Here is a 19,127-nt window from a genome sequence, read left to right as displayed (position 1 = left end):
CTGCTAACAAAATCTCTCAGTCCTATAGACCCCTATATTACGCAGTCACCAGACTAGAAAAATCCTCTCGTCATCTTATAACTTGCTGATTAATTGGTTCTTTGAAATGTCTTGTCTGGATCTGCATAGATGAATCTACTTAAGTTGGCCCTATGCCATCATTTGGCCTTTGCTTGTGCAAGCAGATGTTTATCCCCCATTATTATATTCTAGCTATTAATAATAGCCATAACCCTTGCTAAATAATCACAACCTCCTATTTAGATTCTATGAATCTTAACAATAAGAGTTATGAGTCTCCACACATCTGCTTGTAGTAATAATAGGTTGCATTGGCATGAAAAAATGGCGTCTGCTTTGATTAATTGAACCTTTAAAATTAAATTTTATCTACTGCATAGTGGGGTAATGTCAAGCAAGCAAACTGTTATTAGTTCCACCAAGTCAAATTGTCTTAATTTTCTCAGTGAATGAAGCTATGATAGTTGATTACCTCAAGTCAATCCTCCAGTTAAGTTAGCATTTATTAGATTTTTAGGTGAATTTTTTTTATTAGGCAGGAACTTTATAAATTTTCTAGTGGTCCGGTAAAGTTTTTGAGATGTTTTTTTGATGTGTAACTCTTGCCTTTTATTTATTTGGTTAAATGGTTTATATGTATTTTTATCTGTTCGTAATTTTAACAGCTTGTGATTTTTAACAATGTATTTTTTTTAGGAGTTTAGATTTCAGAACTGGATTGATGTTAGATGTTGTTGAGATTGGTTGTGTTATAAAAACAGAACAAAATTATCAGGTGTCTTGCAGGTTATATGCCTTCCCAAAATTTTTAGATTGATATTTTTAGTTCATTTATAAGTATTAAGTGATAACATGAAAATTTACTTATCAAAGTTAAAATATAACTTTACTTTTTCACTACAAACTTGTCACTCGTACACGCCGTATTTGTGGTCTTCGATTGTCCTGATGTACAAATATGAGAATATTAGCCTTTGGTAAATGCCTTAGTTTAAAGACATAATTTTTTCATGTGTGGGCTTAACCTACTCATCAATTTTTTATGTGGCTGTTTTAAAACAGGAGTTGTTGTTCTTTCCTTCCTCTTATTTTTTCCTGGTTCCATTTTATCTCTTGGTCATTTTTCCATTCACTGATGCTGTTGATCGATCTGAATTATTTTTCCTGGCAAGTACTTCAGGTAATTTTCTTTACCGAGCCATGTCCTGGCGGTTGTTTCTCGTTTGGATTACTTTTATGGAATTATTTTAAAATAATTTTGTACTTTTATTATCAGTGTTGGTAATTCCAGCATAGAGTATGGATAGAGTTACAGTAGTACTGTTTTTTTTCTGGTGCTGGTAGGAGCCTTAAGTATTCAAAAAACAAATGCTAATCGATCAAGATAGAAATTGAACAAGTTTCTCGTCAGGCAAGATAGGTGTTGCTAGCAGTATACCAGCTAGCAACACCCCATCCACTTGTTTTACTATCCCGTGACTTCAGGTGATCAAGACGAGACCTGTATCTTGGGTGCCTCCATAATTAAAGGTTGCTCATGAATGGCAGAGGCAAAGGACAGTGACATTGCCCTATCAAGCAGGACAATGCCCTAGAGACTGACCATATTACATATGATCAGCACCCAACCCCCCTCTCCAACCAAGCTAGGACCAGGAAAGGCATGTAATGGCTGCCTATGGCTCAGCAGATAGACCTTTAGACTCTCCCAAACTCCCCATCCTTAGCTCACAAGGATGGTTAGGTTGCAGCGACCAAAGGAACTAACGAGTTTGAGTGGGACTTGAACCCCAGTCTGGCAATTACCAGGCAAGTACGCTACCACCAGGCCACCATAACCAGTACTATCTACAATAACAGTCTTGGCTTAGAGATATTTTGTTGTATGTGTTCAGTCGCCACTGACTAAAGATAAAGGTGGCTGGTTTCATAATTTCCAGTTCATCAGAATAGATGCTCACCAGAATGTCAGCTGGATGCCCATCCCCTCGCTGTGGTGCCTAACCACAGCAGTGTCCTCCCCAGTAAACAGTTTAAACTCGTGGTCCAAGGTTGGGGTCGACCTGCTGCCATGCAAATGCTGGGCGAATACACACCACTGTACTAGACAGGAGGCTACTGTCCTTTTTTTTAAGGAGAACGTCTGGCTTCCAGCAGTATAAACAAAGCTTACTTAAGCAATGCAGAAAGATGTGAGGATTTAAAATGCTTCTTTCACAAACTTTGTATTGATATTCTTCAGGATGGCAGCTATGGTTTGCTTACTTTACTTTACGGGCTGTTTTTCTGGTCCCATGCAGCAGGGGAACCGTACTCTCTACAGGACCTCCACTGTCATTTTATCATGTTCATTCAGAGGCATTCAACATTTTATACTGCATATTGCTCGTTTATTGTCAAACCTGCACTTGGAGAACAAGGTTTTCAGTTTCCTCTTGAAAGCCTTAATATCTTCCAGTCTTTCGAATGTCTAGTGAGAGCTTGTTGTATAATCTCGGGCCTGCATATGTAAAGGTTCTAGATCCTACAGAAGATATACATCTAGGTTCCAATAATTTTAAACCATCTAACTATTCTCATGATTGGTTGGCTGCACGATATGTAGCAATTTTCTAAGATATTTTGGACATCTGGGATTATTTCCATCACCTCAATTAATCAGAGTTGGTTTCCTTGGCTGTCATTGTCTGCAAGAGGTCAAGATTTCTTGCTCATAATAGAGCTTAGGTTATCCTATTGATAGTTTTATGATGGAGCCAGTAGGATTTTCTATGTAATTGATATTTTCAGTATCAACTTCCCTATCCTATACAATTGGCCCACTTACCACACAGCATTGTATCCACACGACATCAGATTTGTACAAGTTTAGTGGAAGGTGATTAACGGGTCTCCCAGTTTCACGATAGTGCATTTACAGAAGGCTATCATCCTTAGATAAAAGACTGCAGTGTGCATATTTGAAGGCTATGAATACTGGTTGTTTACGAGTGATGGTTTTGCATAAAAATTATTTTCCTTTAATAGAAATATTTGATATTACAATTTTTAAGATACCTGATAGCTGAGAGACAACTAAAGGCCTGATTTGGCATGATTTTTGGTGTTTAGCAACGACAATTCAACTTAGACGGTGTTATTGTTCAGTTTAATTTCCATACTCTAGTGGACGAGCTCGTAACCGTAGTAAGTCGGATCTAGGATTATAAAGGTTATTGGCCCAATTGCTAACGTAGTTCGTAAGTACAGGTAGGCTGTCTCGTCTCTTTTCAGCAGGAGAACTTGAAAGGTAGTACGTAAGTTTGCCTTGGTATTAACGTGCGTAGTTCGTAACTACCTAATTGACAGTAAGCCCAGTGTCCAGTGGGAAAACTTGCAATCCTAGCGCTAGCGGCTATTGCCCAACGTATGTAGAAAGCCACTCCCCTTTGGTTTATTTTGTAAATATCAAAGTGGCTGATATTTGAAATAGTGGTGGCTAGATGCCGTAGTGCTAGGAATGTATATATATATATTGTCCAGGCTGAGGGAAATTTATCTTGCTTTTAATGGTGAGACCCAATGTTTATTATGTTTTTCCTCACCATTGGTGTTGGAGGATTAATGTAGTTTACTCATGTCGATCAAGTAAACAACACGATGGCCTTATAGGTGTAAGTGAACGCATGAGAAATCATTTGTTAGTTTTTTTTTGGCCAAACATTTTAGGACAATATTTGCAACATGAAATCCTTTTAAGCTCTTAACATTTGAATATAGACTTTTATTGTTCTTTTTTATGTATCGTTACGAGTTCATACATATCTGATCTGATATTGACTTATGACTTCCCTTGCATTTATATCAATAACATTAATCTGGGGGTGCAGTGTTATCTTATTGTGGTTTGTTATTGCAATTACAAGGAAGAACAATGAAGTGTTTATTGCATTGTTTCATTTGAATTCAATGAAATCAGCCTCCACAAAAGTGTGCGGTTATACAAAAACATTTAGAAAATCAGGGTCTTCAAAAAATTCCTTTGGAAGAGAATTAATCTTATATTTATGGGGCATTTTCTTAACATATCACCTAAGTATTGCCATAATGCATAAGAGTTTGTGTGATATCTTGTTTGATTAAATATGTCAAGAAAACTTTTCTTATTTTTGTAAAAGTTTAAAAAAATCAGGAGGTATTGGGCATAAGATTTTATAAGATTCATAAAATTGGGGAATATTAAAGTAGCTGTTCAAAATTTTGTAGGAAGACCCGGAAAATCTTAGAGGTGGGATTTGTTAACAACTAAATGAGTTTGAGGTTTGAAGAGAAGAGCATATGTTCCTAGAGAGGAGATAGTGCTTCTTTCACTCCTATTACCAGGAGAAACAGTTAAGATAAAAAGAAATTATTTTTATTTAAGGTGGAAGACTTAAAATTATTGCTTTCCCAGCCATTAACTTTAATAATGAAGACAAAAATGTATGTACAGAAAAGTATTCATGTTCATAATGATCTAAGATGAAAGACTTGAAATATGCTTCCCAAGGCATTGACTTGAATAACCAGGTAAAAACTGTGTGAACTCGTATTGTTTTACAAGTAAATTCCAGTTTTATTACTCTTACACAAAGTCTATATTCTAATGCTAACAGCCAGAATGCAGCTTGTCAAAACATGCCCATGTAATTCGGACGAAGGAGCAAGCGTGCCGTCGGCTGGAAATCTGCTGAAAATGAGAATAGCTTGTCTGGAGAAATGTCCTGACTTATGTGACAAGTCATTACCTGTATATACTTTTATCGGTTGTTTAGATATTGTTGCTATGTGCAGTTGGAACCTCAAGAGGGTATAAGTTAGTTTTTGAAGTCGCCTTGCCTTCAATTTTAACGTCTTTGATGATGGTGGCTTATAAGATGCATCTTTCTGATATGCTGTCATAATTTATTTGATCAGTAAACTGTACATATTTATTTCTCAAATGAGGACAAACCAATCGTTTTGGAATGCGATCTTTTGTTTTCCTTTATTAAGATCTAATTGCGAGAGATTGGAAGTGCACTTCACGGTCAGGTAAGTTAGATCAAGTCTGGTTTGGTAAATAAACTGAAATTGGTATATCTCCTGGACTATCAGTTGTAGGTAAAGTGTTAAGGTATTTATGTGGTTATTTCCTCTATGAGACATTTCTGTTAACACTTTGTTTTCTAGGTAAATTTTGATTTATATAATCAATGTCATTAATTTTTATAGAATTATACATATAACTACAGATACTAACATTGTATGAATATTAGCAAATTATTTGAATTTTATGGGGCTTACATTAAATCAAGGATTTGTTTGTTGGAATATATTTTATAAGCCACCAATGTTTTTGTGGGTAAAGTTTTTTCTGGTAAAAACCCATGATTTATGTGATGGCTTCATTCATGAGTCCTGCAAATTCTAGACACTCCATTCCAAAAATAGCAAGTAGCGGAAGATCACTCAATAGATGGCTGGAGACAGTGATTGTGTGGGGCCTCAGACTTCTGGTTTTGTGAAGATTAGAGCCCTATTTCTCGTATGTCAACGTAGCTGTCGTGAAGTCTCTTTTTACAAGGTCGTATATGATTATAGCTTCAATTTCCCAGTATTTTTTTGCTACAATTTGGGACAATTTTGTTTATTAATTTGGTACCTTGTACTTTTCCGATTTTGAGCAGTGTGGTTATGCCTGAAAATATTTCTGCTCGTTACTATTTTATCAGCTACACATTAATGAAAATTCAGTACCATAATCTAATGAGGTAACAAGTGCTATCAGCTATAGTACTACCCTCTGTTTCTTTTTGCAAGTATTAATGTCATTTTTACCTTTGTCAACAAAGTTGGAAAGACTTAGTTTTACCCCCACCTTGTGTGTGTTTGTGAACAGCTTCCTTGCCTTAAACCTCTGCCAACTAAGTTTCAAAGACTTTGTGTTTTGTTTGCGAACAGCTTCCTGGCCACAATTTTAATTGTAGAGTAATGAGACATGCAGGGATTAATTGTTATGTAAAATCTGGAAATTATTGAATTTTGGAAGGTCAAGATCACGGTCGAGCAAAAGGTCGAGAAATAAGGTGCCGCAGCGGAGGTCTGCGCGCTGTATTAAGTGCCCTTCTAGTTTATATATGTATTCAGCTGATGGTAGTAATTTTTTGCAATACTTAACCAAATTTTTCAATATTAATCTTACCCGGTGATCATGTAGCTGCAGCTCTGCTGCCGCTTCATGATCACCGGGTAAGTATATTCAAAAATTTATTTTACTAAGGAAAATAACATATTTTATAAATGGTGTCACATCTTTCAACCCCACTAATATGTCATAACCGTACAACTCTTCGACAACAGGAAGTTCAAAGTCACGTATACCTTCTGCCAATGAGCCGTAAACTGATGATCTGAATGTTTTTTTCAGGATTGCAATGTCTAGGGTTTGATAAAACTCATGAATGGAGCAGTTATATAAATTATTGGTTTGTACACAAAGATTTTCAAAAACTTCAACTTTGTAATATATTTTCATTGCACTGGACTTTGATTTATTTGTACTTAACTTGAGGTTCTCTGCATTAACTAAATAATTTGGAGTTGATATTTTATCCTTACATTTATATTTATTAATTCATTAACCAAAAAAATAAAACAGAAGCTAAAACAGAACATACTAGGGTAGACAGAATGATATATATCTTGATACTAATTGTATTGAATTTGTTGAATTTACTGTTTTTTAAATAATCTGAATTATATTTCCATGCCTTACATCTATAACTGAAAAGTAATCATTCATGTAATTTCAATAAATATATTTTCACAATGTCTTCAATAATTCTCTGTTGTATTGGGAGACAGGGAAGCATTATGGTAAAGTAATAATCTTTTTTACAATACAGTATATATTATGTGCACACACACATCCATATCATCTGTCTATTCACATCAAGTAAGATTTATATGTACATGTCAGAAAGAGTTGTGGATAATTTGAATAGATTACTAACTAATAATTGGGGATGAGCCTGCTACCTCTCTCTTGCACACTAACCTGGCATGTTTCCCGTCTCCCCCCCTCCCTCTACTACCCCTTACCCCCCTTACTATATTCCTCCCTTTTAACACACTCCGTCGACCCCTCGTCTCATTCCCCTCTCCGTCCCTCTCTTCCTCGACCACTTCTCTATCCATGGTTTGTGGTGTGCCGATAGAAGCGGAGAGTTAGCAGGAGCAGCGGGGCGTCCTCTCTAAGCTCTGTCAGTTCTGACGAAGGAAACTTTGAACCGCCAGCTGGGGACAAGTCTAAGGTATGGAGGGTGCCGTAGTATCCTCGGTTCTGTGTCGCCTTGCTCGTCTCATACTTGACTGGTTCGCCTCTGTTCTGACTGTCCTTATTATTTTTTATCTTCCATTTCTGTGGGGGTGTGGAATGTCACCGGGTGGGAAGCTATTTTGTTACGTCACCTCAGTAGAATTATCAGTTTTTACAAGCAGAGATTACGAATGTTGGACGTAAATGACGCTGTAGAGGTACGTTTTCTATGTGGCTTTTGGGTGGAGTGAATGAGGGTTAACACTGATCCCTTGTAGGAGAGATGGACCGAATTGTAATACAGGAAAAATAGAAATGATGCAAGAAACTGTAGTTAACAGAATTGAAAAGTTATTTGTGTGGAAGACTTACGATGAAACTTCATCGGAAATTTCACAGTTTTAGGTTCTTAAAACTTTGCAGAAGTAGTGTTATTTATGTGAGATTCCAGTAAAATTTGTTCGCTAAAATGTTCCACATGTGGGACTTGGAGAAACACTTTTATGTAAACAGGAGGAGATATGGAATTGCTCAATTTGGTACCAGAAAGTCTATTTGTGATAGTCTGAATAAAAATTTGTAATTGAATAAATAACTGAAATTTTTTTCTTTATAATTGACTCTGTACAAAAAATTTATTTTGGAAATTTATAATTTGAGTAAGGAACTTGAAAACCACTAAAAATATTTGCCATCTTCCTGCATAGGATAGTGAAAGATCCCAACAGAACTCAAAAGCCATATTAAGAAAGGCCTTCTAGTAGCTGATGAAGATGTATATCATACAGTATTTGACATATAGAAATCATATTTTAAAGTAAACTTGTTTGTGATTTTGGTCCTAGAAGTTGTTGACCATCATGATTTGGGTAAGGGACACAGTATTGGGGAGACTCCTATAAGTATTTAAGAGCTGAAAGACTGCATGTTCAGGATGTGGACTTGCCTGAGGGCCCGCTGCAATCCCTGAGATCCGAGATGGACGAGTGGTTGGATCGATCGAGGTCCGAGACGTATCCAACCAATTGCCTGTCAGACCTGTACCACGTCCCCTTACACAGCACGCTATCCTCACCTGCACGAGTTGGTACCGTTGTGGATGCTTGTAGTTGCTTCAGAGTAGATCTCTCTTAATTGTTTGTTGATTTTTTTTGTTCCCTTGTACTTTAGCTTTGAATTGAGTTTTATTGTAGGTGATGGCTTAGTTTAACTCTGTATTTAGGTTGCATTATTGAGCTGATTGTCTTTACGTTTTTAAGTGTTTCAAACTTGTTTCAAACGTGATATAAGCTGAATGAGTACTGAAGTACTTTACACCTGCTGAATAAACCTGGTTAACTTAACCTATCAAGATATTAATTGTATGAAACTAAATTTAAAATTTTAAATCCCTAATTTTTAAAAAATCACTATAGTTGAAGTTTAAGGTATATTAACCTTCCAAATTGCTTATGTTTAATTTGTAGTATGGTAACCTACCTGTTATATTAATCTTGAAGCATGTCCAAGTAAAAGTTAGCTCAGTAATGCCCAATTTTTTTTTCTTTATTTTTGCTTAAACTAATTCAGTTTTACTCCTAGTTTCCGTGACAAGTCGCTATTTATACAAGGTCCGTGTTCTATGCCGAGTCTTCTGTCTCCAGGTGTGTTAGTCATAAGTTGAGACCGATGTTCATTCCATCGTTATTCCTATACAGTCTCCCGGTTTCTGGTCTGCTTCTCGTCATTTGTCAGATCCGCTTTCTCCCACTGTACACCGGGCTCTGGATCCCGAGATCTTTTGTGTAGAAATCTCGTAAACTCTTATCTGAGAATGTCAGCGGTGTGAAATTGGTCCTTTTTGAGCAGATTTTTTTTTTTTTTTTTTTTTTTTTTTTTTTTTTTTTTTTTTTTGTGTGTGTGTGTGTGTGTGTCGTACATCATACATTTTTCAGTTTCTGCTTCCCAATTTTTAGTAGCTTCATTATTAACCTCTCCCCACCCTACCCCTCACAGTACTGTGCTAATGCTGATTAACCCTGTTATTATTATTTACATTCGTCTTAGATGGGAAAGTTAGTAATTTTCATGATTAAAAATTTCCATTTCATTTCAAGTGAATTCAGAATTTTATTTTGTAAACATGCAACGGTTGGTAAAGTAGGCAGGACAAAATTAGGTGAAACATTTATATGGCCTTCTGTTTGAAATAAAAGTAAATTTGTTTATCTTAAATATGTATTTTAATTATCATTCAATGTTGGTAACATTGAATTCTCAAATATTTAATTTGTTTTTATTTTATGAATATGCATTATGTACTATACGTATACACAAATAGTCAATACAGTATATCTTCCTTCAATATCATTGAATTAATACAGTATAGAAATGAATTATTAAACTGCCAATTACATTACGTGCATGTTGACGACGCTAGAGGTAATGCCCGTCAAAGACGTTGGAAGTCACTTGGTCAGAGGTTAATGAACCATAAATAATTGCAACCATATTTTTTTTATGTTTCTGTTGCCATTTAAGAGTTTAGAAATTCTCAAAGATATATGATAATGGTCTTCGTTTTCTTTTATCTTTCTCCCTAAATGTATTCACTTATTGTCGCCTATTTCCTTCAATTATCAACTGTGTACAGTAGTTAATATTGTTTAGCAACAGTATCAAGCACAGAATATTTTTGATATTTTGTAGTATTTTGTAGTATTTTGAGTGTCCGCTTAGTTTCTACATAGAATAACACAAGTTGTATTTTATTTTGCTGTATTGTAGTTTATTTTGTAAGTTAGCAATACAAAAAAAAATCTTCAGTTTTATGGGAATTAATTTTCCCAATTTCTTTATCTATGACATTCATTTTGATTTAGTTTTTGACATCTTTCTCTTGTTGTGGAGCTGCTTAAACGTGTGACAGGGTTTTTAAAGGCTTTAATGTATGGCTGAGAAATGTTGTGATGGCTTTCTATATTTTAAAAGTAGCTCTGAGATTAAAAGTACTTCTTTTTTGAAAGGGCACCTGAACTTCCACTTACAGTCCGTCTGTTAGTATGTCTGCTCACGTGCATTTGTCGCACATGATGTTTTTTATATTCATTATAAAGGAAAATGACTGTTACTCTGTGAAAATGGCATTTGATTAGAGTAAGGGGCCTTATGCCAGTGTTCATTCTTGTTTTTTAAGGAGCTTGAAGTTAAGGCAAGAGTTTGAACACATGTGTTGATGTTATAATATCTCTCTATGAATTGTTCAAGATTAATCTTGTAGTATATTTCCATTCTGTGAAGTAATGAAATTTAAATCTAAAATTATTTATTAGTAGTACAAAGGAAATTACATTATACAGTTTCATTTGAATTTGGTAATATTTAGCATAGTTTAGGAATAATTACATTATCCCAAACCTTTGAATAATTCAGTAACTTTGATATGAAAATGATAATTTGAGAATTGGGAAAGGAAGCAAATAGCAATATAGATTCTGAAAGGAGAATCATATATAAATTTAAATCATTGCAGAATTACACTAGAAAATAACCCGATGAAATTTTCCCATTTTCTATACGGTGTCGCCAACAGAAGAACAGACCAATTTCTAAATATTTTTGGATATTTACCTTTTTATATATGTGCACCTTTTCCATTTGAAATACAATATGTACGACTCAAAACGAGCAGATGAATAGCAGTGTTCTGGTAAAAAGAAAAATGAACTCTACTGACAATGTTTTGGGAAATTGCATTTTTCAGAAGCCAGTAGGTGGCGTTGCCGTTTTACCAATGGCCGATCTTATGAAGGCAACCAAGAAGAGAGCAGAGAAGATTGCCCTGGCCGAGGAGGAGGCAGCAGCAGCGGCCGCGGTCAAAGTAAGCGTTTTTCTTTCGCTTCCTATATTTTGCCTTGTTTAGCGAGCACTAGCACACTCGGATGCTAGGTGGCCTTTGTTATCCGTGGCGAGGTCCTGCGTTTTGGGGGCACGTTGCTTTGATAAGTCTGCGACGAACTGGACTCTTCTCAGAAGGACCAGTTCTCTCAGATGCTTCGACATCATCTTCTAGTAAGCAAGGAATAAAATCAAAAGGAAATTACATTCAGAAAAAAAAAAACTCACTTTACTTGAGAAATAAATTGCCTCAGGTTTTTTATCATAAAGCAATGTGGCCTCAAACAGGAATATGCAACCTTGAAATAAAAGCCTGTCTGTCCACTGTACTGGGATGTTACGTTTTGTAGTTTTCTTGATTTTGGCTTATTTTTTTTTATGTGATTATTCTGTATGGGAAAGAAATATTCTATAAGTATGAGAATACTTTCATGTATGTATATTAGGGATATTTAGATTTTATTTTAATGCAGTTTATGTTGGAGATCTGCATTGCTGTCGGTCGTTGAAATGGTTAATTTTGGTGCAATGTTGTTGGTAGTGTCATATACTCATTGATATATAATAGGATAATTTAAACTTGATATTTTTATGAAGTTATGTTTTGAAAAATGTTGACGCTCGGTTTTTCATATCCGTTTCCAACTATAATTCTGCTATTAAATTTTCTTTCTTGACCATTCCATAGAACTATTTTATCTAATTAAGTTTTCAAGACTTTAGAATGTATTGAATAAGGGATTGCAAAGTTATCAACAATAATCTTTACTGTCCAGTCCTTTGACATTAGAGTACTTAACTCTATGGTTGTTAAAAGCTGATCTAAACTGAGGACCGTTTTCATCATCCTTTTGCCTTAATTTATTATATTCATGCACCATGTTCGAAAACTAGTTTTATCCCAGTAATATAGGGTTGAACTCCAAACCTGAGCTTTTAATGAATTGTCTTGAAATTATACACTTCCAATATGTCATATGGTGTAGTAGTAACAGAAGAATTGATATTCATCAATGAAATATTCCTCTTCCCTATTTAAGTTAAAATAACTTACATATATTTAGTCTTTATGAAATTTATAAGAAACAAACTGGAAAATGTTTGTGAAACTGTTTATTGATAAAATTATAGTCCTCATAATAGAGACAAGTAAAGCTACAAAATTGAAAGGAAATGACTAAAAGTCTTGATGGTTGCTACATAATTTGATCATTTATTTTTTTTTTATTACAAGAGAGAGTACCGTATGCTTAAAGACTATCATTAAATTTAATAGAATTATACAGTATCTTGTATTTGAACATAGACATACTCTGTTGGTCTATTAGTATTGGACATCTATTCTTTTAGTGTTTTTGTCTTTTTTTTGCAGTATTTATCCCGGATACTGTAAACTTACACCTGATGTTTTCTGGTGAAATATATTCCCGTTTGATCACATTTTGAGGTGTAGGCTAGAAAGATCTGCAAGTTGGGTGTGTATTTGTTAAGTACAGTGAGTTGAATTACTCTTGAATATCTTTCTTACCCAATTTAATATTCCTAAGGTTTTTAAATTTCTAGATGGCATTCTATAAATGGTATTTTATCTTTCTAAGTGTATTCACTCCTTTAGGAATGCTCGACAGAACTCGGAGTAATCCTGAATAAGTAACGAGACCAGCACGTAAACTTAACTTCATTACTAAAGGCCGGTTTAAAAGGGGGATAGTATACTGGGGTCAGCAAACTATCCCCGTGTAAAAGCAAGTGTCTTCGTGCAAAGACTTACTATCATGGAAACTTTACTTCCGGAAGTTACTGGCGCCAGTGAACTATCCCCCTGTAAGCCGTCCTTAGCGTTCTACTTAACGGGGGAAGGCTTATACATCCCGCTGCAGTGACAGACAAGGCAATAGTGTAGTCATACTGTAAAATCTATTAGGCTAAGTAAACCAAGAGCATGGTTATGTCTAGTGTTTTACGGTCTACCCCAACCATTCTTTTATTTTACAAAGCATGCGTTAGGGCATGGCTAGGAATCTTAGGCAGTTGTTTAAATCTTTTAGGCTGAGCTGGTTTGAGTTTAATGTTTGAAATGGCAAGGAAGCACTAAAGAACACTTATGGAAGATTTTTTTTTTTCTATTAAAAGGGGATCATGAAGAGCCCACTTTGTTAGCTTTTCCTCTGTTTGTTCATTTCTAAATAATGTCTGAATTTAAATAAAATTTAAATCAAAGCACTTTACACTTATCACATCATGAATGCACTTTTAAGCTTCGACAAGTTTCCCTCACAAGATTTAAATAAACAGATTCTAAAAAGTAAACCACGGAGATTCTGCGGAAAATCTAATGACTTCAAGTTCCAAAAATGAATAAACAATTTCTCAAAAATAAACCACAGATACTGCAGAATATCTTTTAACTTCAAAGTTCCAAAAATGCTTGAGGATATCCTTTGGAGGCTCCCCTCCGAGAAAATGTGCCGTACTAAATACGCTCGTAAAAAATTTTCAATTATACAATAAATAGGATATTACCAGTCTTCGTGAATATATTGAACAGTGATTCGGCAACATAATTTAAAGTGCATATGATAGAAAAACCCCTTTTGAGGAATGCATCACAAACAGTGTAATTTACAGTTATTGCTTCGTTGTTAGTTTAGTCGTGGGAAGCAGCTAGTCGAGACGTTCGTCGTCTACTTTGCAGTTAGGTAGAAAACCTGCTTGGATGTCTGAACAAATGCTCTAGGTACTTTTAAAAATGCCAGTTTTAGTGTAAAGGCTACTTATAAGTAGGCAAGTGATTTTTCTATGTGGGGATTATTTTCAGCTATTTTTCAGTACAGTAATTTGATTTGCTTATGTAATTTTGTTCACCATTATGTTCTGTAATTATCAGTGGGACTTGAATGTGCATGGTTTTGAGCCTTTTAAGAACATGTATAGTAATGCTAGAGATTTTTGTTCAGTTTTATACCTTTTTTTTTAACGAGCTTGCTGTTGCAAGGATGACCATGCTAGTGATATTTTGTACGTTTGTTTTGTGGTTTTAGTTATTGCACGAGTTTTTGTTTTGTCATGAATAGAATGGTGCCCCTCCATCCTCCACCCCTCCTCCTGGCTACAAAACGATGGAGAGCCAGAAACCAGGCAAAGAAAAAGGCAGGATCGCCGGCGAGGCTGGCGACCCCCTGGTTAAAACTCACCGGACTGTCTTCCACGACCCCACGGCAAACGACCCCGCGGGTTCTCCGCCGTTCACCAGGCAGTACTCGTACGAAGAACTCGACTCGGAGCCGAGACGTCCGTACAGCCCAACCACCCATGGCTTTACGTACGATAAGAGCGGCGGAGACGGCAACCAGTCCAGCAATGACCCGCAGTCCGTAGAGATCAGGAGAGCCCAGGCAAAGGCTTTCAACTATGCCCCGGGGGAAGACCAGAAGGTGGTCGAGACGGCAGAGAAGAGAAAAACTGGTAAACAAGGAGTCGAAGAGGACATTGTAGCAGCTACAAACCAAAGGCAGCTAGCAGCAGGATCACCTGGCAGTGAGAGCCAGTTATCCTCACCCAGCAACGAGAGCAAATTGTCTTCGCCCGGCAAAGAGAGTCTCTTGTCTTCGCCGGAGAACGCACTGCCCGAGACCTCGGTCGACGATACGACCTTCAATACCTCCGCTGACTCCACAGGAATAATGGCAGGCTTCCTGTCTGGGAGGAAAGGCAAGAAAGATAAGAAAGCTGCTGACAAGAAGAAGGATAAAGATGCGGAGAAAGAAAGGGCAAAACTGGAGAAAAAGAAAGATAAAGAAAAGAAAGGGAAAGATAAGAAGGACAAGGACAAGGATAAAAAACTAAAAGGAAAGGATAAGAAAGATAAAGACAAAGACAAGAAAGAAAAGGTGAAAGATAAAAAGGAAAAAGAAAAGGGCAAGAAGAAAGGAAAGTTCGGCATATTTGGCGGCCGGGACCGCAAGTCTTCCACGAGCAGCAGTAGCAGCAGCAGCAGTAGCGACAGCTCCTCGTCCGACAGCTCAGATGACAGCTCGGACGAGAGCGTGATCATCGAGACTCGAGAAGGGAACGAGCCAAAGGACATCGACGAGTCCCTCATCGCCTCGGACAGGTCCTACATGGCCGACCACTCGAACACCTCGCTCATAGTAAACCCTGCTGCAACAACAAGCGACATTTCGTTCACCGCAGATCACTCGTCGTCGGACATCACTGTCAATCCGTCCGTCATTGCAAACGTCCGGGAAAGCGAAAGTGAGGCTTCCACGGTTCCCAAGATAATCAAAACGACGACGAAGAAGACTTTTGTTCAGGATGCCGAAGGGGTCTCGGAGGACATCATTCAGAAAGTGGAGGATTTAGGCACGGGTGAAGTGTCCCTGAACACACAGAGTCAAAAGGTGGGATCTTGGTAGTCTTTTTGGTTGTTTCTGTTTAATGTGTCCAAATTTATTGATTTGCTAGACATTTTGTCTTTTGTTTATGCTTTTTGATTATGTGGGCATGTTGTAAATTTCTTTTCAGTGGCATGAAACCCAACAAGGAATATACATTACTTGACAATACAATAGAAGCCTTTTCTACAAAATAAGATTATGAAATTCACTAGTTTTTAAAGCTTTATACTTAGAATTCATTGCTAAGCTTCTTATTTTTAAACAAACAAAAAACATTCATTGCAAAGCTTCTCATTCTCAAAAACAAACATATTTGTAATTTTTTTAAAACTAAAGCAAACAAGACATGATATAGTAAAAGCATTTTAGAACCGTAGAATACCACCGTGAGGAGTCACGGTTCGGAGCGTGCCTCTGCATGTACATAATAGCCTTGATGCCTTGAATGGGTTTGCAGGCTGAGCATGTGGAAGGTGACAGTGGAGAGAAGCCACATGTGGTGGCCACTACTGTTACTACCATCACTGCGCAGAGCCTCGAAGATAAGAGCACTAAAGAGAGGACCCAGCAGGTAAGTTGCGTGGCTTTGTTTTTTTTGGATACTCGATGCATTCTATAGGGTAGGTCTTCCTGTACTGTCATCTTTCTAGAGTTTGTAAAATCCAAGACCTCGAAAAAGTCTCTTTTTGTTACAGGTATGTTTGTATTTTATCACTTTTCAATTCACTAAATTTATATTATCATACTTAGAAATGAAGGTTTTATTGAAAAATCTTCGGAAATAAAGGTTTTATTGAAAACTCTTCAGAAATGAAGGTTTTATTGAAAAATCTTCAGAAATAAAGGTTTTATTGAAAAATCTTCAGAAATAAAGGTTTTATTGAAAAATCTTCAGAAATAAAGGTTTTATTGAAAAATCTCCAGAAATAAAGGTTTTATTGAAAAATCTTCAGAAATAAAGGTTTTATTGAAAAATCTTCAGAAATAAAGGTTTTATTGAAAAATCTTTACTATTGTACAACAGTTTCTTCCTAAGCTAAATACAAACCCTTTTTCATTAGTTAGAGAGATGGATCCACCTTATTTCAATTGTAATTTTGTTCAAGGGTCTTTGCTGAAGTTACGGTTTCTCTATGAATGCTAAGTTTTCGTCAATTATTTTCAAGTATTGTAAACAAAACTAAACAGATCTCAACCTATCACTTCTAAATGGCTTATGGTTTTGTCTTAGGCATGTTGCATTTAGCTGATAAATGTCTTGAATTAAAATTTGCAGAAAGGGCAACGGCATTTTATCTAAATTAAACTATTTCAAATTCTAGTTTTAAATCTACAATCTCCATATAGGGTGTAGTGTGTTGTTGCATCTCACATGGTGTACTTTAGACAATATTTGTGGTACTTTCCAGCATCTCATTGGCCACAGCCTTTCAACTTTCTAATTTACGTCCATACCATTTTCCTTTCTCCCGGCCCCAGCTATGTGCACATGTCCCAGATGCATATATCTATAATTCATTGCCTAAAATCTATAAATTTCATTGACTAACAGCTCAGCTGTAGGAGATTTTGGATACTTGAGTGTAAGACATAAATGGTCTTAACTATTTGAGAAGTCTTTCCGACTTATGGGGTCTTTTTCTACATAAGATTTTGTTGTTCATGCTAAAGTCAAACCCAGAAGTACTTATTAAGTTTAGGAATCATTGTATAATATTCCTAAAAAAATAGAATTCAAGTTAATCCTGTTCAGTTATTCCTGTTACAGGATTTTAGAATTAATTCTTCATATATTTGAGGAGTTAATAACATTTTTATGCCGTGTAGGTAGCGGAAAAGACCTTCACTTCGACTACCATGACGACCGGAACGACGGAAGAGAAGACTGTGGTCACTCAGGAAGTGAAGAAACAGTCCCGTTCCATCGTGCCGGACAACGACGCCACGCAGTCTGTCATCAGAGTAAGATATTACACTTCTCGCGTATTTGCGATAGGCCCGGCGTACGCGCTATGCTTGAGAAAAGCCTGTACCCAGTTAATAACCATTGTCCTTTTGATGTCTAGGAATTAAAAAGACATGAAGTTAAATGTATGTTTTTGCATGTAATGCCCTAGACTAGTATTTTAAGAAAGTCTAATATTAGCATGGCTCTACAATGCCTCATGAAATGTGACCTTTAGGCATAAGAATTATCTTTCTGGATGCCTGATTCAAGATTGTTAACTTCCAGTCGTATTGGGTTTGATATCTGACTTGTGCTGGATTTTATTTGGCTTTTTCACTCATTGTTTTGTTATTGCTGAATGTGGAAGGAATGAAAATTTCAAAGTGATAGATTTAAACGGCCTAATTAGTTTGACAGATTTCAAACGAAAATGTCCAGCTTTAAGAGTCGAGCTTCACTCATTGGGCTGGGCTGGTTAATCTCTTGCCTATTAGTAATAATACAAACATAAATGCATTAGATAAAAGTTAAGTATGTACACTAATACTTTAGGATACGAAAGTTTGTGTATACGAAAAACTCGCCATACGAAGATTTTTTTTATCCTCATATTACGAAAAAATACTCGGTATACAATACTAAATTTGCTCTGTTAGTTTAGTTATAATGAACCATTCAAAGAGATTTGGCTCTTTCATTCTATTTCATGATACGAAAAAATCATGTTACGAAAGCCACTCCAGAACGAATCAATTTCATTTCCTGAGGTGTTTCTGTATAGGATAAATATTGAAATTAACCTGGTCTAAATTGTGTCAGTTGCTTAAACGTATAAATAAAAAAAAGACTGCTAATCATATACATTTTAGCATTTAGGTATCTGTACCTCTTCTCACCAAGAATTCAGGACCCTGCTTGTTATTTCATTTGGTTTAAATACCGTTTGTTTTGGCCGGATTGACATTTCTTATAGTCTCTCTAATGTTCTCACAAGTCGCATTTGTAATGGCGAGTATAAATTTAGTTCTTTGTCGTTCCTCAGTACTTATTCTTTCAAGGTTATGTATTGCTGATTCGGAAGAAGCTCGCATTAAGGATAAAATTTAAGTGGAAAAGTAAAATATTACTCTAATACTGTACTTCATCCTTTAATGGTTACGACACGTTGAATTTTTCTTAGAAAAGTTTATTAGGCCAAAGCCAGTCCTTTCATTGTATTATAATGCATTGTATAATTTTTCATGGATTTATATATTAATTTGGTTTTAAGTAATGTTATGAATTGCGTTCTTTCTACATTCAGCTTAAAGAAAAATGGAAGGTTTTTTTTTTTTTCAAGAATAAAAAAAGAAATTGATTAAACAACTCCTGAATCAGACATGTTAGACAGAACATTTATTATCCCTTCCCCAATCCCCCTTTGCTAGCTGTAATTTTCAATTATTTTTTTTAGTTTTTCATAAATTACATTAAAGTGTTACCAAACCTACTTTTTAAAATTATAAGTAACATGTAGTTTTCTTGCATCTAATAAGTTCGGTAGTTCATAATTACTTTAGGATTT

At 35.9% G+C, this 19,127-nt stretch overlaps 1 protein-coding gene across 7 annotated transcripts in view; it reads left to right on the top strand.

Moving 5' to 3' along the window:
* cora (coracle) overlaps positions 1-19,127 on the top strand; it is a 71,591-nt gene that overhangs the window by 38,918 nt on the left and 13,546 nt on the right. For 6 of the 7 annotated variants that reach the window (XM_068368840.1, XM_068368836.1, XM_068368841.1 and 3 more), the window contains 5 exons: positions 7,239-7,334; positions 11,082-11,198; positions 14,290-15,618; positions 16,073-16,186; positions 17,443-17,577. In XM_068368840.1, coding sequence (XP_068224941.1) covers positions 7,239-7,334; positions 11,082-11,198; positions 14,290-15,618; positions 16,073-16,186; positions 17,443-17,577 — 1,791 coding nt within the window. The remainder of the gene's footprint in view (positions 1-7,238; positions 7,335-11,081; positions 11,199-14,289; positions 15,619-16,072; positions 16,187-17,442; positions 17,578-19,127) is intronic. The other variant, XM_068368837.1, reaches the window with a different exon arrangement.

The sequence above is a fragment of the Palaemon carinicauda genome, unplaced genomic scaffold, assembly GCF_036898095.1.
Source record: "Palaemon carinicauda isolate YSFRI2023 unplaced genomic scaffold, ASM3689809v2 scaffold293, whole genome shotgun sequence".
Lineage (NCBI taxonomy): Eukaryota > Metazoa > Arthropoda > Malacostraca > Decapoda > Palaemonidae > Palaemon > Palaemon carinicauda.
The sequence above is the reverse complement of the archived record's forward strand: the minus strand, read 5'-3'. Positions and strand labels throughout refer to the sequence as shown.